The sequence below is a fragment of the Glycine max genome, chromosome 14, assembly GCF_000004515.6.
Source record: "Glycine max cultivar Williams 82 chromosome 14, Glycine_max_v4.0, whole genome shotgun sequence".
NCBI lineage: Eukaryota > Viridiplantae > Streptophyta > Magnoliopsida > Fabales > Fabaceae > Glycine > Glycine max.
This window is the reverse complement of record NC_038250.2, coordinates 45,422,009-45,442,756: the sequence shown is the minus strand read 5'-3', so window position 1 is coordinate 45,442,756 and position 20,748 is coordinate 45,422,009. Positions and strand designations below refer to the sequence as shown.

Here is a 20,748-nt window from a genome sequence, read left to right as displayed (position 1 = left end):
CTCAAAAGGAAAATGTTAATACATCAGAAAAAAATTAAAAATACAGTACTGTATTTTTATTATAACACATTTTTTTTATGACTTCTCTTGTTAAAAATTGCATTAATTGGCATTTCTTCATATTTTTTCTTAAATACATTCTCATAGAAAGTTATAAATGCATATCATGGACTTTCAAGTTATTTTTTAATGTCTCCTCGAATTCAATTAACTGTTGTTAACTTCTTGTTAATTCTACGTTAAATTAATTAAAATGTTACACAGATTAAATTATAAATGAATTTATAGTTTTCAATTGATCTTAAAAAAAGTAGACTCTTCTTAATTATGCACTACCAAGTTGTTGGTTAAGGTGATATTAAATTTAAATTGTGTGAATGAAAATATAATTAGGAGGAAAGAATTTTAAAGGTGATTAGAGTCAATTTTTAGTCATGGACAAAACATGATGAACAATCCGATCCAATAAGATGCTTATAAAAATAATTGAGTAAATAGTCATTTTTGTTCTTAAATGTGTAAGACACTAACAAATTTGTTTCTGGAAGATAAAAATTTAAATTTTAGTCCTCGAAAATGAAAATGGTGCGATAAATTCATTCATTCGTTAATTTCCATTTGTTACTGTTAATGAAATAGTCTGTCAGGAACAAAAATGTTACAAAAATGATTGTCAGCATAGCTGCAAAATACATTGGACCAAAATGTTACTAAATTTTCAATGTACGAATTTGTCAATCCCAAAATTCATTTCATTTAAGGGTAAAATATAATTTAATCACTCTTTTTTATCGTCACAAGCATATCATTACAATAAACACTTAAAAAATAGGAAAACAAACCTAAGTTAGAATAAACATAATAATAAACATAATATTGATTAATAAACATATTTTGTTTTTGCTCTGAAATTTCTAATATGATATTATCTTTTCCAAAATATGAGACTCAACAACAAAAATGCATAATCATTAAGTTAATCTGAATAAAAAATGAGATCCAACTTGATTGTGTGACTACTTAATTTTGTCATAATAGGCATTTTTTGACACAAACATTATACCATTGTACCAAAATAAACATTATAACAGTATATCAATTGTTATAAATTTTTCAATCAAAAAAAGAGAGGAATAAAGATTAAATTATATTTTATCCTTACTTATGAAATTTAGGATGTAACACATTAATCTAATGAAAACTTACTATCATTTTAATAGAATGGAAACTTATTAATATTTTTGTTACTTCTAAAATAACTTTATTAGTTCTACGAGTCTAAAGATAAAAATAATTATTTATTTAAAAAAAAAATTAACTATGTATTATCTCTCTTAAAACAAAACTCGCAAACCAATCGAACACGGCCGCTACTGTGTTTGAAGTGAGAGACCTTACAATTGCAATCTCAAATTCTCAGTTTCATCTCGATCACCTTCCAGATCCATCGCAGAGCCCGATTCCAGATTGCGAAATTCCGATGGATAAAACGGTGAAAGACAACTCAGCGTGGAACGACATCGTTTTGCAGGGGGTCATGGTTCTGGTGATGGTCCTCTCCTACTTCTTCATGCACGACGTGCCCAAGAAGCTGTGGGCCAAGCTCCGTCTAAGCAACCGCGCCGACATCCAAGCCAAGCGCCACTTCGTCCAAGGGGCCCAGCTCCTGGCCCGGGCCCGCGCCTCCAAGTCCAAGGCCCTCGCCAAGGAGGCCCAGGCCCAGGCTCAGCGCGCCATCGCCCTCGACCCGAGCGACGCCGCGCCGCACCTCCTCAAGGCCCTCGCCTTAGACTTCCTGGGCCTCCGCTCCGCTGCGCTGGACTCGCTCGACGAGGCGCTCTCCCCCGCCGCCGCGAAGTCCCTCTCGGACTCGGAGCGCGGCGACGCGCTCCTCAAGCGCGCCGAGTTGAGACTCGGCACGAGCCAGCGCGGCCGAGTCGACTCGGCACTCGCGGACTTGACCGAGTCGGTGAGGCTCAGCCCGAATAACGCTAAGGCATTTTTCGCGCTGGGGGATTGCTACGAGCGGAAGAAGATGAACGATGATGCTATTAGGGCGTACGGGACGGCTCTTGAATTGGAACCCCAATTCCATGCTGCGGAACAAGCCCTAAACAGGTTGGATTCTTCGCCCATGAACAATTGAGATCTTAAAAAAGTGTTCTTGGTCTCAATTTGAAGCTGTTTTGATGTTAGTGTGTGTTGTACGTGTTTGGGTCACGGTTTCATCTATAAAAATAACACGTTTGGATCGAACTGGGGTTTACAAATTATAATCCACACATGCTAATTCATTGCTAGTTACTTGTTTGTGTGCATAAATTGTTGTCTTCGGAATTGAAAGAGTGCAATTAGGTTTAAGATTTGGTGATAAAAAAAAAATTCTCTGTTTCGGCTATGGTGATGTGGTTGAGTCTGAATTTGATGGTGGTGTGATTTATTGTTGCCATTTACGGATCCAATTAAAAAGGTAATGTGGAGTGGCTCTGCAGCCTCATGAGTTCTGGCAAATCATAAATGGAAGATGGGGTTTAAGTTAACATTCATGGGATCGAGAGTTTAATTCGCTGTTCATATCGTATCACACTTAGGGGCGTTTGGAAGGAGAAATTTTTATTTTACCCGAGAAACATGATGATGCCAAAGTCGTTTTCTGAAAGAGTTTTGATTTTTTTTACACCCTTCCTATACCTAGTTGACAACTTTATTTTTTTCCTTGTCTCTTTTTATCAAATTATATCACCTGTTATATTTCTTTTTTTCTTCTTCTCTCTCAAGGTGTCACCTAGTATTTGTGTCAAAAAATCGTTTTTCTTTTGGAAACCTACATTGAAAAACCTGGGACTAGGAGTGTTTCGGAATAACAATTTTGAAAAAAAAAATAATGATGGTGAAGTTAGTAATAAGAAAAATGTCAATAAGCAACTACCTTAGAATAACTCCAACAAAATTAAAATTAAGGGTATTTCTAAGAAGTGCTCTTAGAACATTTGACTAAGAAATTAAAAAAAGGATAAAGTTTTTATATTGAAAAAAATATAAAGTTTTTATTAGAAATCAGTATATTAGAACATACTTAAAAATTATAGAGAAACGTATGTTTATGCATCTTAATAAAACTCTTTCTATTTTCATTTTCTCAACTAATTGTAGATACCCGATTTTGTCCACTTTTTTTTTGTTATTTTCTTTGTTCCATGCTTGAACCTGTTGCTTTCCTTTTTTATGTTAATCTTTTTTTAACCCCCTTCTTTTTTTAGTGTAAAACTATTTTAATGATTTTACTAAATACAAATTATGAGTTTTGAAACAATGAAGTAATGAATACTTATTATTGGCATATAATAATTAAGAAACAACGAAGCAATACTGAATTGTTGATTTTGAGTATTTTTTTGTTGAGTTAAAGAAGTGATAATGTTTTTTTTTTTTTAATTTATCAACCCAATGGCCTAATTGCAGAAAAACACAAGTAGTTTTGAATTGGGTTTCTTAGAAGAATTTGCAAACTTTTGTTCAAAAACCTTGTATTGTCTTATGAAAACAAGGTTAACTTTAGCAATTATGTGCATGACATGCTATATGAATAGAAACTTCATTTTTATCAAAACCTTTTTCAAAAAGTAACATGAGAGAGAAACACAACTCGTGGTTAGATAAAATAGTAGAAACAAAGAGAAAAATAAAAGATTTTATATTGATTTATTTGTCACTAAGACTATGTCCATTTCTTAGTTAAATCATCAAACTTCACTATAACTAATCAAAGCTACAACTTACAAGTATTCTTTTTCAAAATCACTTTTAGCTCAACCTTAGTTTTACTCTAGGAGGAATGTTTTTATGCAACACTAAGTATCTAATAACTATCTTTGTAGCTTTAGAATGTTTCAATTTATGTTCTTATCTACTATTTGGATATACCTAGAAAGATGTACAGTCTAATTAGGCGCTCCTATAAAGTATTTACTCATGGGTGGGACAAGCTTTTCTATTTTGGTTCATGGTTTCTCTTGTCTATATGGTTCTTCTCGGGAGAGATCAAGCTTCAAGAAATAGTGAGCGGTTATAAGTGCCTCTTCAAGCCAACACCTAAGTATTCTTTGAATCAAAGTCTTTTTAAGCTTCAACAAACCGTACATATTTGTTTAAGGTCAAGGTGTACACTAACTCTATCATCTTATAGACGGATACAAGGTTTAAACTCAAATCTTTCACTCTCATGATATACAAATGATTTTGATAGCTTAGGAACTCAAAATATATTACAAAGTTTTGAATGCACAAATAATTTGTTTGCACAAAAGTTTCTCTAACTTGAGAACTTCAAATCTTTAGTTATTTACAGACTTCTCCTTCAAATAATCGTTGTGATTGTGAGACATTCACCTTTGTTTGTCAATGAGAAGTGTTCATTGAAACATTTAATGCATGTCATCAATGTGTCAAACTAATCTAATAAATCAACTTGCTTATCTCACTATTTTTGCACTTTTGTTAGTGGACATATATATACTTTTTCATATAGAAATACTTTTCATCTAGCTTTGATGCCTTTTGATTTAGTAATTTTTTGATTTTGTTCTTTTCGATAGATCCTATGAAGAATATAACATTTTATTTTATGTGAGCATGATCAAAACATCAAAGTATTAAGTGTTCATTTTTTATTAGCAAATGTTAACGGTTAGTAGTGTTAGTTTTTATTAGTGGTGGGATTTAAACTTACAACCTCTCTTTCCTTTCATTCTCCCTTCACCACTAGACCAATCTTATATCTCATGTGCAAACTTAACATTCATGGTTTATCACCAATCAAAATAGGCACAAACACCAAAAGGCTTTTGTCTTATAATTCTTCATACGCAAATTTCAAAACTTATCATTTGTTTGCATAAATCAAAACATTAGAGGATCTTGAGTTGTCTTATGACTTAATATTAACCCAACCAACCCAATTAAGGTTAGGTTGTGATGAGTTGAAAATTAGATTAAATTCAATCTAACTCAATCCACTTACACTTGTAGAAGAAAGAAGGTTAAAAAAATCTTCAATTGAGAGAATGAAGAGATTAAGAACTTTACTCTTCTAAGTCAGGTATTTTAATTTGTAATATGAGAGTAAATATGTTTAGATGATGAATTTCAAGAAATTTAATTTGTAAGAAATTTTAAATTTAAATTATTACATCTTAAAATAAGTTATTTGGATAAATAAATTAGATTACATCATTTATAAAGTGAGATAGTCTCTCCAAATTTTCTTAGTTTTTTCTCTTTCTAGATACATTTCATACTTTACCTCATAACTAGTAAAAAATATTAAACATCCTCTTATCTTTATTAAGTATCTATCACTTTTAATCTATTCTATCTTATCTTTATTTACAAATTAATTTTTAATATATCTTGTAAAGAATACAAATAATTAAAAATAATCTTATGACTTGCATCATAATTTAAATACTTCATTATAAATCTTTAGAGAAATGCTATTTCATCCGAGAAAAGTAAAGGTCGAATGAGATTCCGAACCATAAAGAAGGGATACGTGTTTACTCATTTGACTTTAAAATATCCATTCATTTTAAAATTTTAAGATGTATCTCTTTCCACATTTATCCCTCTCTCTCTCTTTCCACGTCTAAGCATGACCTTGCGGAGAATGTGACTACTCTTGCTTGTCGAAATACGGTTGAAGGCTATGAAAGGAAATTCTCCCAACCTGCATCTCGAACATCTGCAACTTGACCAGATTCCTCGTGAAAATTGCAAGGATATAAACAGTGTGCATTCTTTTAATCCCAATACAACATTCAATTTTCCCTTGTAGCTTTCAAATTTAGCACCTCCATACAACAAAATAAGCTCCACCATTTTAAGACTAACTCCCCAAATAATAACCATATAAAAGACTATTTTATGTTTCCTCCAGCATAAGAACCTGAAAAAACTGTTTGCTGCTGTTGTATTCTTTTAAGATAACCGTCACTGACCACCTATTCGATATTATGCCACTTTCCTTTTGAGCAAAATACATTGTATTTAACTTTTCATTCAAACCTCTCTTCCTCTAGCATAAGAACCTGAAAAAATTGTTTTCTCTGCTTTCCATATTGTTCTTGTATTGTTTCATCAAAATAACATACGATTTTAATAATTAATAGTAACATTTAATTTTAAAAATTATGAAAACAGTATGATTTTAAAAAGACAGTATAAATATAAAGAAAACATAAGAATCCTCCTTTTAGATATCTCAAATCAATGTAAAGACTCTAATGCAACTTCCGAATTCCCAACAATGTGATAAAATAGTGTTCCTACTTTTCCAACAATTCTTCAATTTACAATTGTAACATTAATATACTAATTGCTAAATCAATTGGGCTGATTGTAGAATATGCCAAATTGAATCACCGCACGCCCCACTAAATTAAATGCAAGATGAAAGCCACTCACAAACTTTTCACATGACAATTCACCAACAAATGTCTCATATCGATAATAAAAATCAAATTTACATCTTTTTTAAGATATAAATTCATTCTTTAGCAACTACAGCAACCTTTGCACCAACCTTTGTCGGCATCTTATAGCCAAGTATGTGCGTGTGTCACAATAGAGGTATGATGGACTGGACCTTCTGAGAAATGAAAATTTTGGAAGGAAATTAAAATTATAGTGTTTAATTAAATAAATATTTCATTGGCAAGTATCATAATTTGAATGACTGGGAGGATATTTGGGAGTGGTCGGTTCGGATGATATAAGTATAACACTTCTCAAATGTGTATACTGTATAAAAAAATATATATTTATTATAAATTTTAGGTTAAATTATTAATTTGATTCTTATAATTTGATGATTTTTATTTTTTTAGTTATAGTCTGAAGGTGATATTTTTTGTTCTTATAATTTAATAATTTTTACTTTTTTTTTAATTCATGTAATTTTTTAAATTAAAATATAAATTATAAAAACTAAAAAAAATACTATAAAAATTATATAAAAATTAAAATATAAACTATAGATTAAAAACATAAAAACTATGAAATTATACTGAAAAAATGAGTAGTTTAACCTAAATTTTGATTAATAATATACTAATTTGTTTATTAAAAAGCGTGGGTAACAAAGAAGCAATTCTGAAAATTCTCTCATCCCCGCTTCTGAACCTAGCCTTCCTCTGTCTCGAGCTCTATAATCCTCGACGGCCCCGTGTTAATGCTTTAATCTGTAATACTCTCTCCATTCAGAGGGTTACTCTTTCTCACACTCTTTTATTTTTTCTTTAACCTAACTTCATTCTTTTCCCGGTTTCTTCAGAACTCCATTCTCGGCTTTCTTCGAAGCGTTGAGCTAAAGGATTTGAGGACTCAAGACAGAATCACTGTGAGTTTCATTTTTAACGTTTGTTTATTACATCAAATTTTTCGCCGCGCAGCGGTATTTTTTGGAGTTTGTGTGTTACTTTAGGTTAGGAAGGGAAAAAAAAAGGGATGGGAAACTTAACCTTGAAAATTGCAATGTTACTTAATATTTCTCCTGTTCAACAATTTTGCATCGTTTTATGTACTTAAAATTTGTTAGAATTTCAAGCATTTTAGTTTGAAAAGATTGTTTCTTATAGAATGGAGTCGAATGATTTGCCCTAAGTTAATTTGAATTCAGTTGGGGATTTTAGTCGCTAAATTGTGTTGTAGGAGATATTGTCAGTGGCCTGAACTTCTGTTAATGGCTTTTTTGAAAACCTATTCAGTTCACATTGTTTCTATTGGTCTAAATTTCCCATAGACTACACTGTGTATGATTGAATTAATTATTATTTTTAGGGAATCCCACTTTGTACTCTGTTAGGTCTGTATGAAGTATATTGGGGTTCAGCTTTGTACATAGCTGTTATTAGTTTATTATTATGTCAAAGTTAGATTACATGATTGTTTTGTTAGCATATAACCGTTATTAGGCTCATAAACAGAATTGAAGTAGCTGTTACAAGGTTTTTATTTTGTATTATTGGCTTTTGATGGAGGAGCCAAATAATAAAGCAACAATTACATTTTAGGTTTTAAGAAGGGGTCCCTTGCCTTGCCTATATAAAGCCTGTGATGCTCCATTGATTCACACACCTTAAAAAAGGCTAAGGCTAGAAGATCCCTCTATTCTCTTTCTCTGTTTTGTGAGTGTATTGAGAGTCTTAAGTTCTTGTTCCCTTTGCTTGTAATAACAATGGCTTGAAACGGGGGTATGCTTCCACTTTATACTCTTTAATTTTACGTCTAAGAGTTTACTTTATTCTTACTCTATATCGAGGACCAATGACAAAGTAATGAATATATTTTGATATTCATCATAAGAGGTCTAACATGTTTATATATGGTTAACTTAAGGTGAGAATGAAGTCCATGTACTTCTAGCATATTTGTACTACCTTAAAAAAAATAAATATGAAACCACCTCGGAACACTAACACAAATAATTAATTTGTACTTCTAGCATATTTGTGAGTATTTCCAGGAGCCACGAGTGTGCGTCAACTTGAAGCTAGTCCTTGTTGCTTCTGCGTTAATTACCTACTATGACATGAATTTTTCCAATTACTCACGTTCTGGACGCTGATCCAGACATGCACTCCATCTATCTGACTGTTGTGCAACACTTGGATGTTTGTCCAGTCTAACCCTCTCTCTTTCTCTCTGTCCATCAACTCCATGACTCATCCAATCGTCAACTTCATCACTTTTTGTAAAAGCTATCTTGCACCTGTTTCTTTCTCACATCAACACCTCTTCCATATTCTTCTACCTCTAACTTCGTTAGGTCTGTTCTGTTTCTGTGGGTTTGTGAATCCTTGTGTCATTATGTTTGATGAAATGCCACAATCATCACATACTTTAGAATTTCTCTGAACTGTAATGTAGAAAGCTGTTTTGATTTTTAGAATTTCAAAGATTGAGCTTTCCACAGCTAGTTCTTCACTAACATGGAATGAAACCATATACATGTTCAGTGTTCATAGAAAACTCACCATTGCCATGATTACCTACACCGTTGTTCTTTTAAATGCCATTTTCCTATTCAGTTGGTGCCTAGCTTATATATACAGTTCAAGTGACAATTTATCTCTTCTTTAACAATGGTGAAATTGCTTCTTCATTCTCTCTTGTTTGGCTACAATGTTTCAGGCACCAAAGTAGCTGTTATGTGGATGCACTTGTTGCATGTCTAAGTAATAAGAGAAACTTTAGTAGTAATGCTTCTGAGCTGGTTATTAGAGAACCTAAGACCAATAGCTGTGGTTCAAATAACCCCTCTAGAAAATTGGGCTCACTTGGTGGTATGTTAAAATACACATCTGTTGAAACTTATTCAGTCCTTCAAGCAAGCTGCCTTCAACATTGGTTCAAAAACTGGCAAGCACTAAGGAGAAACAAATTGACAGCTAGCACTTTTGCTGCTGCTATAGGGTTTTGGCGTCGGCAAAGGGTCCAGCTGTGGTTAGAGAAGATTGGTGCTATCGAACCTTTCTCTGGAAACCTTGCCACCTGTTGGAGCAATATCAAAGAGGAGGATGCACTTGAAAGATACAAACTTATAACTGGAAATACCGTGTTGTTTCCTGAATTTCAGGTCTATGATGCACACCCAGAAGACAGCTGGCTAGCTGCTTCACCTGATGGTGTAATTGACAGTATGGTGCATGAGTTGCCTTCTTGTGGAGTACTGGAGATAAAGTGTCCATATTTTGATGGGGACATAAGTAAAGCTTTTCCTTGGTTTCGAATTCCAATTCACTATATTCCTCAAGCTCAGGGTTTAATGGAGATTCTAGAAAGGGATTGGATGGATTTTTATGTTTGGACTCCTAATGGTAGTAGTCTATTCAGGATATATCGCGATGCCGAGTATTGGGATTTAATGAAAATAGCACTATCTGATTTCTGGTGGAAGCATGTCCATCCAGCGAGAGAGTTATATAGTAGTAATGTTATAACACATCCCCTATTTCAATTAAGATCAATGAGGCCAGCTCCTAGACATGAATTATGCAGAGATATTGTTTATAAAAGCAAACACATTGCTGCTAATTCTAAGTTGTTGATGCGGGAGATACATGGAAAGCTGGTAAATTGATGCCTCCAGCTGTTAGAGAAGATTCATTAGAGTAGTAACAAACTCTATCATAGATTACATGATATTTGAGTGGTGAGTGTGAATCAATATAGTTCATGAATAAAGTGATTTTGCCGAAGAAGAATGACATTATGAATTTGTTGTGTTGATTTGCAGATTTAAGTAGTTGATTGTTAGATGTGATTATTGCAGTTGGGGAGTGGAGACTGGAGTGAGACAGGCTTAAAAGGTTATAGAACTATACAAAATTGAGAAATCTGATATTGAGTAAGAGGAGAGAGTTTGACAACAAGTATACCTGTAATTCTCTTCAACCATTTTTTTTGTTTGATCTTACAGGCTATCTTCAGGTATTCATCAGTATATTAGATCTGTTGGATCTCTTTTCTATTAACAATAAATCATCTGAGAGCTAAATGTTCATAAGGGGATTTTTCATGCTTCTGTGACAGATTTGTGGTGACTGTTATCCATATTGTGACTTGTGGCTGTAATTGCTCTTTGGATTCTCAGGTTATGGAGGATTCAGAGCAAAGGAAGAAAAGGCTGAAAGAAATGCGCGTGCAAGCTGATCAAGCTGAAGTTTCTGGTGGTGTGGAAGGTTCTGTGGTGCCTGGTTTTCTCTCAAATCCCCTGATGGAAGCTCCTTCAACTATGCCATCACAGGATAAATCATATGCTGCTCCAAGGTTTGACTATTATACTGATCCAATGAGTGCCTTCTCTTCTAACAGAAGGAACATTGCCAGTATACAGGCTGCACTGGATAATTTCCCTCCTTCAAAATTTGGTGGTTCTCCTATGGCACAATATTCATCACCACATCCAGGTACTGGTATGTCTATCCATTATTGTTTATAACTGATGTTGGTCTTTAATTTGAGATTCGTAAGTAACTATACAATCAGAGTCTTGTAGATTCATGTAACGTAAAGATAGTAAACCTGAACCTGATTTACGCTGAATATTTCCTTATACCACATCCATGCATGTGGAATTAGGACTTCACAATCCCTCAACACCCCTTTCTCTCTGACACCTTTTTAGCAAGTAGACTGATATATTTTCCATTCAAATATTGAGTTTACATTGAATAAGTTCTCAGAAGATTATTTACATCAATTGACCACAATCTACTCTTTTAAAATTTGACTAAATTAAGAAGGAAGTCTAGTCTTCCAAAGATTATGTAAACCATATCAATTTATCCTGTCGAGTCCAATTTAGAAATTTATATAATTTTTGGATGATTTAAATGATGCAATCCCAATCTTTCAAGGACAAAAACTTCATGTTACTCCTTCATGTATGAGAAGTTTCTCTGGTTTATTTTTATTAAATAATTTTTTAATAAAGGTATGCAGCATTGCTTTTATGAGTAATTTTACTTTATGTCTTTAGTATTAACTACCTGGAATTTCTCTCGTGTGCTTGGATCACTATCTAGATTTACCTTTACCTTTTTGTCTCTGACAATTCTCATTGATTGATTGAAAATAACAGAATCAACAAATCCACAGAGGACTCCGCATCCCATTCAAGCTTCGCCAGCAGCATATAGGAAGCCAATTTGGAGTGGACCTGGTGGCCCTGCTCACTATAACTTCCCAATACATCCATCAAGTGGTGGTACTTATCCAAGCCCTAGATTTGAACCATCGGGTGGTCCATTATATAACTCCGGACAGGGCATAGCTCACCCGCCCAGTTACAGTCCTAATCCTCCTTATCCAGGATATGGTGACAGTCCTAGGCCCAGTTACAATCCTAATCCCTCTCCAGGATATGGGAACAGTCCTAGGCCCAGTTACAATCCTAATCCCTCTCCAGGATATGGGAACAGTCCTAGGCCCAGTTACAGGCCCAATCCTTCTCCAGGATACAGGAACAGTCCTAGCCCTGGTCAAGGGCGAGGCAGGGGTTTCTGGCGCAACACTGGAAGCCCTGTTTCAGGACGGGGTAGTGGACAAGGACCGAATTTTCATGGTCATCGGTCCAACGAAAACACAGCTCGTGGTCCAGATCGATTTTACAATAGGTCCATGGTTGAAGATCCATGGGAGCATTTAGAACCTATAATATGGAAGGCAAATGATGGTTATTTAAACACTTCACGTATACCTCTGAATTCACAACCCTGGATTTCAAAAGCAACAAGTACAAAAGGGGAGGGATCATCTGCTGCTTCTGTCAAGTCCAGCTCTGAACCAAGCCTTGCTGAGTACTTGGCTTCTGCATTCAATGAAGCTGCCAATGATGCAGAAAATGTATGATGACAGCTGGTCGTTTCATGAAGGGCCCATCATGATGTTACAAAGGGAAAAGAATTTCCAACCAGTGAAAAAACTAATTTCAAGTCATTGGCATTGATGAATACCAAGGGGGTCAGTTGTTTCGTGTTACTGTTTGTACTAATACATCAAACATCATGAGAAAATTTTAGGGATGTGTTCAGGTTACTTGGCACGGTTTGATCAGTTGACCTCTAATTAATTTTGTACTATCTAATGCACTGTAAATGTACTAGTGCAGATAAAAAGTCCATTCATAATTTGGCTAAAGGAGAAACTGCAAAACTATAATCACATTGAGCGCAGCCGCGCAGGTATGTGGTGAAATCAGTCAGCATTTAATTGGCCGCTGGGTATTATGGAAGTGTTTTTTAAATTACACTATGACTATAACATCGCATTTGCACGTTTGACATTTAGACCGTTAATCTTTTGTTTGTATCACTATTATAAAGAATTACTCCTTTGGACTCGTGTGTGTGTGTATATATATATATATATAAAAGTAAAAATTATTACTTTCATACTGAATAAGAAAGTTAAAATCATTTAATTTTATTATTCTCAAGTAAAATATAAGGTTATTTTTAAAATGTCCTTTATTGAAACTTGATATCATGAATAAAATAAAGTCTTTTTGAAAATAGAGTTACAATTAAATGAAAAGTGTTTTTAGAATGATAATATTAAATGAGAGAAATTAGTTAGATTTATTTATGTTTTTAAGTAAAAAGAAATATCTTTTTTGCTTTATGAGTCAGAGAAAGTATTATTTGGGCAAAGCCAGAGATATATGACGAATAGAATCATAGAAGTTATTTAGCCAAGCCCAGGCTGCCATTGGATTAAATAGCAGAGCGGTTTTCAATAATTAAAATAGAGACTTTTCACGTGATAGCGTTTATATAGGCTTCAAAAACTCATTTTTCCATGTGTAACACCATTGTTTGGGAGGTTTTATAGGGGTAAATCATTCTACAATATGTTGTCTCCGTTTTGCTTCTAAATTGGCGTTCATTGTGTAGGTAGCTTGACTTATTATTTAGGAAAAAAGTGTTTTAGTATTTATATTCGATAAAATGGATTATGCAATAATGTAAAAAAATTTAGTCATCTAATTATAATTTATCATGTAGATAAATTTAATAATTTTTACAATAATTATCTTAAACTAATTCAAATGATAATTTATGATTGGATGATAATGTAAAACTATTTTACATTATCAATGGATAGGTATTAAAATCTTTATATTCAATCAATCATGGTCAATGTCTATATTTTCATATTGAAGAATTTTATCTTTAAATTTTATAAAACGTGCAATTTTTTTTATACAAGATAAAACGCATAAATTTAGTTCGTTCTTTCCTAATAATTTTTTAAAATGAGAACCTAATTGATCAATATAAAATGCCCAGACCTGGACTACGTTTGATAATTTAGATTAAAAATAAGATTTTCCCTATTATTTATCATGAATTTCCTTAATTCTAAGTTTTTTCTAAGTATTTGTGCAACACATGATTTAATTTGTATTATAATATTTGAAATAACAGTCATCTCACTTTTTGCCATCCCAGGGTAGTGTTTATACATTTTAGAATTAGTTATGCACCACTATCCAAATTGATAACTAAGAATAGAATATGAAAAGAAATTTAAGCTAGAGTGCTTTGGTAAAGGGATATGTAATAACTAAGAATTAGTCATTATGCACCACTATCCAACAATCAGTCCACTGCACAATAAGTAATCGAAACTTAAATGGTATAGAGACCTTAAACTACTTCCCCCATTAAAGAACAAATGAACACTTGAAAACCCTGGACTATACCTATAACTCCCACAAAGCGTTACAAATTTTCTATCCAAGCTTCCAGTGCCATATAGACTTGGTGGACTCAGACCAAAACAAATATTTAATGTAGAACATACTCTCACTAAGATTTTTGCTCGCAACATATCTCGTCGCTGAAAGTGTGTATGAGCTGGTCTGCTAAGCTTGCTGGGTCATCAATCAATGCATCAACAAAAGCACTAACCACCCTTCTCTCCTGCTGAGTAGCCTTCAGGCTGAACCAAGTGAGAAATCTTACTCTGAAGATTTCATCTATGTGCCCTTGATGCTCTAACCATTTGACTACCCTGACGGAATACTCGTAATCGTTCTCCTTCGAGCGCTTCCTAGAATTCAAACCAGGAATTTGCCTCATTTCATAGGACTTGGAAGGCGTGGAAGGTGAAACTGCAGCAAGATTTTTATATGAAAAAGGCTCTACTGGTTGAGGCTTGGAGAGGAACTCTTCAAACCTGCTCCTGATGTTCAGAATGATGTGTTTCTTCCCAGGATGTTCTCCAGTTGATAACTTCATGTCGGAGTTGGCAGATTCTGTGGGATGAATTTCAGCAGTTATTCGGTCCTGTGTACACATGTCCACTCCTGTACCTGAGGGTCTTTGAGGGGACCATCTAAAGCGATTCCCACCACCACTGATAACTTTTGAAGGGTTGGAGGGTTCACAAGGTGTCACCCATTTAGCTTCTGCAGCACCCAAGATCCCTGTGCTGCTGAACAGAGAAGCCTTGCAAAAGTATTCAGTTGAAGGATGGAGGTTTTCTAACTTGAATCTTTTCTCGGGCCTCAAGACAATGAAGGTGGGTTGTTCAGGGTAGTCTATTGTTGATATTCGGTGCCAAAGTCTGCAGCCTAGAAAATTCTTTAAAAGTTTGTCTTTGTACTCGAGCACAATAACAACTGAAGTAGGAAGACACTCTTCAAAATGAATGGAACATGCTGCCAAAATAAGTTACAAGAAAAGCCAAATCAAAGCGTGAGTAAATAGAAAAGCATAATTAAGTATAACAGTTCAGGAAAATATAATAAAATCAGTGTTTTCGGCTGATGATACTCCCCCCACCCCCTAATGAAATTCAAGCAGAGGAATGATTGTGGGGCATATGAAAATAAGGACTATAACTGTCTATAATATTGTCAGAATAGTACTTTTCGTTATATCCCTTTTTTTCCTACTGAAAAATAAGGTGAGAGGGAAATAAATATCAGCCAAAACACATTGTCTAATGTTTTGGTTAATTTACTTTAATGTCTTCTCTCATGTTGTCATATACATACAAACATATAATACAAATAAAACTATAGAAAGATTGCAATCTCATTCTCATTCATCTCAATAATAATGCTTAATGCAGGATGAGACTTGCAAAGTGTAAACCATTTAATCTCCATATCTTCTATAAGCACAAGTTGAAGAAAAAGTAAAATTATTTAGTTCCCCACTATATTCCTCCAAATTTCATTTATCCCATTTTTGAAATAGCTTTATTAAGCCTTTGCTAAGTCACGTACTACTAAAAATGCTATTCTAGAACCAAAATTTCGAGACGAACCTAGTACTCCATCTAGACTCAAATATAAGAAAAGATTTCATGTATAGTGGTCCAAAATATAAGCAGTTCTAAACTAATTGTACCCTATTTACTGAAACTATTACCAAAATACCCTTTATTTAATTCAGGTTCTATTTTCCATGGCCCTTTTGATTCTCGTGATATCAACTGCATGGCCTCCAAAATGGAGACAGAACATACCCATTTGAAACAAGTTTCCGTAAAATTTAAGTTCCATCAGTGTGAAGAGTGGGTCAGGGATTGTAGTTTGTTGCTTAAAAGAGATTCAGAAAATTAAATTACCATTCTTGATCAAGATAAATTAGTTTTTTTTCCTTATATTTGAGTTCAGAGGGAGTATTTATTAGCTATAAAATTGGATAAAAGATATCAGGGCTGTTTGCACTTAGACTACTGTAAGTGTATTTAGCAGGAAAATCCAGATAATTTCTGGTTCTGCTTTTCATTTAGAAATTTCAAGCAGCTGACCTTTAAAATAAATAATAGAAAGCTTACTTGGTGCATCTTTGTTTTCCACACAAATAGAGAAAAGACCAGAAAACTTTGAATCAAAACATTCAAGAGCAGAAGAGCACAATCTCTGAACCTCAGCACCACATGAAAGCCTGCTCACAATTCCACGAGTCATACTAGCATATACATGATCAAGTGATCCCACTTCATTCTCCAGTAATTTGAGAGCAGTTTCTACAATTTTCTGCACTTCCTTGTAGACTTCTGTTCCTACAAGAATTCTGTGGGCCAGGGATATTCGCAAAGAGAGTATATCCGTTCTTCTTGCTTCTTTGGCAACTAATAATTGCTTCCACCATGTCCTGTAAAAATCCAAACATCCATTCAAATAGTCAAAACACGAGGCACCTTAAACTGCAGCAAAAAACCATCAATCTCTTGGAATAACACTTCTTTGTGCATAACTTTTCCCAATAGCATGTGAACAGATGACAAGTAATTAATGGGGGTTATGAGTGAGAGTTATATGTAATTATCTATGCATATTTTACTTTTGCAAGCATGCACAAAAAGTATATATAGCCTACTTACTTCATCAGTTCATTAATTTTTCCACAAGAAACACAACAGAAGGCTCCATCCAACTTAATACCACAACTACCCTTCAAAATGCTAGACATTTGATTACTCAAAGCACATTGCAAATGACAGGACATTCCACATGACTCCTCATTGGGAAGATCAGAACTGCAGGTCAACCACAAACTAGGATCCTTGTTATCATCATAATGATGACATATACAACAAGAACATCTCTTGCAAAAAGAATCTTCGGGATTCAATGTAGCTTTGCATGCAACATTTTGACACAAAAAGGTTTTCACTGTTTTTTCTTTACTATTCCCTAGAGGAGCGTGATGTAAATCCTGAGATGCAGGTTTTTTTTTCCTTTTAGTTCCAATGCAACTTTTGGCAGGAGATTGAGCGGGCATATTTCCATTGATGTGCGAGTTGGAGTTCTTAGAAATTATCTTCAGAAGATGTTCTATCATTTGACTCTTGGTATATCCCGTGTACTTCCTCTCTTTGCCTAATTCAGCACAGATTATTTCTAGAAGTTCCCTACGTGTAAATGACTGAAGCATACTTGAGGCATCTTTTGACTGCCGAGCAATCTCACGGACTAGTCTTTGTTTGTCTGGCAAACTCAGCATACCACATTTTTCAGGGTCAAGAAGAAAACCTGTAAATGAACAGCATTCTTAGGTTGAACTTCATTCTCTCAAATGTGCAAATAAATGAAATTCAATGCAACTATATGGAAATATTTTATCAAATTTACAACATTCATGAATGTTCTCTTGCGAATTAAACACTGTATTTATCACCTGCCAAAAATATCTAACACATTTACAAAAAGAAAAGATGACAATGAAATTTGTGAGTGTTTATCAGTATATGCAGAAGGTGCAATCAAGAAAAGAAATAAACTATTATACTTTTATTAACGTATTGTTTGTCAAGCCAAGCATTAATTCAAAATAATGTAACAATAACAACAACCTGTTAAAATTTTGAGGCCTCACATCCTGAATATTAAAAAACTGAATTCTCATTCGCACTAACCTCTAATACAATTTCATCCACTTCAATTCCAGTGCACATTGCATTATTATTATGAATTACAGTACATCCAGCCAAACACACTTTATTTATCTTACCTAATTCCTAATTTTTCATGTAATGAGCAGGGCACCAACACAGGTGGCAGGCATAAAAACCCACAACATTTCCCCTTTAGAAGTGAAGGAGGTGCCATAAGAATCTAATCCTCACAGAAAGGGACAAAAGATTAACAACAGTCACAGATCAATAACCATATTTCTATTTTCTACTTTTTCCAAACAAAAAAAGCACATTGAAGAGCAAAGATTGAAATTACTCTGGACAACCCTACATCAACTGCATTAACAATTTCACGATTAAAATTACAAGTTCCAAACCTGTAGTTAGCAACAAAACTATTCAGTGGAGAAATTTGTGATTCATGCATCAAAGGGATTCACTAGAGGCACAATATGGGGCATGCATACATACATAATGAATTACAAGTATCTCATTCTCAAAACCTAATGAGAAAATTTGGATGATGCTCACGGTAATGCTTGCACAACCACCTAGCTGGTTTCAGGGTTTTATTCACATATGCTAATGTTGGGGTAGTAAATATCCAAACCACATAACCCAGAATCACCATTAGGGGTTAGCAAAATAATTTTTAATTTTATTTTTGGAAAACAAAATGAGGAAAGTAGAAATTTTTAATTTTTATATGACTGGTCAAGTGTACATGAAATAAAAAGCATCTTTGTTATAAATTTCCTATTTTTCCAACGGATATGTGTTTGTGTGATGGAAACAGGTAGGTGAAAAGCACAAAGCACCAAAGCAATGCCATAACAATAATGCAAATGACAAAAATATAAACTTTAATAACCTACATTGTGAACAGAACAACACCCACGATTTAATAAAGGGGGATAAGAGAGAAAACAAAGCCAAAAACGTTCAAGTTCATGCTTTTTTCTTTTACATGCTAAAAAAACGTAAAACCCCAGATAGTGAAACACCAAGAGAGAGAGAATAGTGACCTGAATAGGTGGAGTTGGTTCCCAGAAAAGCACAACCCTTGTTCTCTTCTTCGCTCATGATTCTCACACACACAAAAATTCTCAGTTTTATCTCAGACTCTGTAGCAGCATTGCTGATCTATTGCTATTGCCATTGCAGAGAGAGAGAGAGGGAGGGAGAGAGAGAAGGAGTGGCATGTAATTTTGAGCATTGAATTCTAGGATACAAAATTTAGGCTGTGACGAGTGATTTGGTATAAGTACTTCCCGAAAAGGGATACTCTCAACAAGAGGGCCAAAAAACCAAAATAGTAAAGGGTTTTGGGTAACAATACCATGGTATGATTTTTAAGGTAATTTTCTATAGTTACAATGAAGATACTTGATTTTGGATTAGAAAATAACCTGAGTTCACGGGAAAAAAAATTGGTTTTGTAAGATTGGATGTTTATGCTTATTATCGTTTTTTAAACTCGATATTATTTATAGTGGTTTTTAATGAAATTAGATTCAATATATCTTTAAAATATTTTTAGGATATATTTTAAGTCATCTTAACCTAATTCAGTGTCATATATTTTATTAAAATATTTTTTAAAATAATTATGTTTTTACAAGGTCCAATATAGTTGGCTTCATAAAAGAAAAAAGTTCAACATAAATTGATAGGCAATTGATTTTTTTAAACATGGTAGCATAAATTTAATTCACTGATCATGTGTATCAAATAGAATTTGTATTTTTTTTACATCAAAATAAATTTTATCAGAAGAGGTAAAAACCTTCTGTGGTGAACTCTAGTGATCATAGAAACATAGTATTCCAATGTTTGTTTGGAGGAGTTTTAAAAGCGATATTCTAAATATACTCATTCCTAGAAAAGTTTCTACTATATGATTTGGTTCATTTTTATTTCTATGGTGAGGGATGAATAAGTTGTATTCCGTGGGAATGTGAGAAGTTTTTTTTAACCCACTTATAAGTTATAACTTCTAGTTTAACTTTTATTTTCCATTTCAATTATTTTAAACTTCAAAAATACTTTTAGGTATGTTAAAATCTAATCAAACAAAATTTCAAATAGTTACTGCAATAACATTAACACTAATAGTTTCTTGGAAATATCTAAAAACATGATTCTTAGATGTGTTTAAATTTAAATTCATCAAAAATAAAAATCGAACCAAATCAAAAGTTTTTGGATTTGTTTGGACGATGATTTTGTGCTCAAATCGATTGGTTTGGTTTCGGTTTAGATTTCCATCCACGGGACACACTCGGGAACATCGCCGCCATCTTACTCGTCCAAGTCGGTCACAAAGTCGAACTATGAGTTCTGATACCAATTGTTGTGCAACCAAGGGGGTAAATCGAAGAAATTTACACCAATGAGATATGAACAATCACATAAGTGAACTTGACACTACACTTTAACCCAAAATCTTAAGATTTAGGTGTATGGGTCTTGTTTTCACTTATATAATACTCAACTTTTTCATTCCTACACAATATAAGACTTTATCTCACACTTCTATTCTAACATAAACTTATACTTATAGAGTTGTATAAGTGTATAACACTTCCCTTTTAAGATAACTTTTTCATAATATATTTGATTTAAAATGAACGAAAATTTGACAGATTTTTATTATAAAATGTTTAGCTTATTACAAATTTTTTATATTGTTATTAGAATTTTTTTAAACATAGTTTGACTTAAAAGATGAAAAAAAAAGTATAAAATTTAATTGAAATAATATGTTAATGAAAACTATAAAATTAATTCAAATCAAACCGAAAAAAT

The 20,748-nt window shown here is 33.5% G+C and overlaps 4 protein-coding genes across 14 annotated transcripts; 3 read left to right on the top strand and 1 right to left on the bottom strand.

Annotated features, from left to right (window-relative positions):
* Positions 1-1,333: 1,333 nt before the first annotated feature.
* On the top strand, positions 1,334-2,256 carry LOC100809739 (putative adenylate cyclase 3). The gene has a single exon (XM_003544785.5). The coding sequence runs from the start codon at positions 1,481-1,483 to the stop codon at positions 2,144-2,146; it is 666 nt and encodes a 221-aa protein (XP_003544833.1). The 5' UTR covers positions 1,334-1,480; the 3' UTR covers positions 2,147-2,256.
* A 4,867-nt stretch (positions 2,257-7,123) lies between these two features.
* LOC102669819 (protein SICKLE) lies at positions 7,124-12,808 on the top strand. Of its 10 annotated transcripts, none has more exons than XM_041008936.1 (6): positions 7,136-7,240; positions 7,331-7,396; positions 9,190-10,210; positions 10,331-10,438; positions 10,652-10,973; positions 11,642-12,808. In XM_041008936.1, the coding sequence occupies exons 5-6, from the start codon at positions 10,655-10,657 to the stop codon at positions 12,409-12,411; spliced, it is 1,089 nt and encodes a 362-aa protein (XP_040864870.1). In that variant the 5' UTR covers positions 7,136-7,240; positions 7,331-7,396; positions 9,190-10,210; positions 10,331-10,438; positions 10,652-10,654; the 3' UTR covers positions 12,412-12,808. The 10 variants fall into 10 exon arrangements, with proteins under 10 accessions (XP_006596378.1, XP_040864870.1, XP_040864869.1 ...); XM_041008935.1 differs by having other exon boundaries at positions 10,331-10,488; positions 10,591-10,973; XM_041008934.1 differs by having other exon boundaries at positions 10,295-10,438.
* Positions 9,007-10,632, top strand: LOC100786030 (uncharacterized). Its single transcript, XM_006596831.1, has 5 exons — positions 9,007-9,089; positions 9,190-10,129; positions 10,331-10,367; positions 10,478-10,488; positions 10,591-10,632. The coding sequence occupies exons 1-5, from the start codon at positions 9,007-9,009 to the stop codon at positions 10,630-10,632; spliced, it is 1,113 nt and encodes a 370-aa protein (XP_006596894.1).
* Positions 12,809-14,119: 1,311 nt separating the features above from the next.
* LOC100785502 (VIN3-like protein 3) lies at positions 14,120-19,208 on the bottom strand. Of its 2 annotated transcripts, none has more exons than XM_006596312.4 (4): positions 18,966-19,208; positions 16,906-17,557; positions 16,357-16,676; positions 14,120-15,226 (listed from the first exon to the last, which is right to left on the bottom strand). In XM_006596312.4, exons 1-4 carry the CDS (start codon positions 19,021-19,023, stop codon positions 14,373-14,375), a joined length of 1,884 nt encoding a protein of 627 aa, XP_006596375.1. In that variant the 5' UTR covers positions 19,024-19,208; the 3' UTR covers positions 14,120-14,372. The 2 variants fall into 2 exon arrangements, with proteins under 2 accessions (XP_006596375.1, XP_040864866.1); XM_041008932.1 differs by lacking the exon at positions 18,966-19,208 and adding an exon at positions 18,036-18,058.
* Between the last annotated feature and the right edge of the window lie 1,540 nt (positions 19,209-20,748).

Bases quoted from the DNA above. Each gene is read 5' to 3' on its own strand.
- LOC100809739 (XM_003544785.5), top strand. From the start codon at position 1,481: ATGGATAAAACGGTGAAAGACAACTCAGCGTGGAACGACATCGTTTTG.
- LOC100786030 (XM_006596831.1), top strand. From the start codon at position 9,007: ATGTTCAGTGTTCATAGAAAACTCACCATTGCCATGATTACCTACACC. The intron at 9,090-9,189 runs GTGCCTAGCTTA...ACAATGTTTCAG, and splicing joins GCCATTTTCCTATTCAGTTG to GCACCAAAGTAGCTGTTATG. The intron at 10,130-10,330 runs GTAAATTGATGC...TGATTATTGCAG, and splicing joins GGGAGATACATGGAAAGCTG to TTGGGGAGTGGAGACTGGAG.
- LOC102669819 (XM_006596315.4), top strand. From the start codon at position 10,655: ATGGAGGATTCAGAGCAAAGGAAGAAAAGGCTGAAAGAAATGCGCGTG. The intron at 10,974-11,641 runs GTATGTCTATCC...TGAAAATAACAG, and splicing joins ATCACCACATCCAGGTACTG to AATCAACAAATCCACAGAGG.
- LOC100785502 (XM_006596312.4), bottom strand. From the start codon at position 19,023: ATGAGCGAAGAAGAGAACAAGGGTTGTGCTTTTCTGGGAACCAACTCC. The intron at 17,558-18,965 runs GTCACTATTCTC...GTTCATTTACAG, and splicing joins AACCAACTCCACCTATTCAG to GTTTTCTTCTTGACCCTGAA. The intron at 15,227-16,356 runs GTAAGCTTTCTA...TTATTTTGGCAG, and splicing joins GGAAAACAAAGATGCACCAA to CATGTTCCATTCATTTTGAA.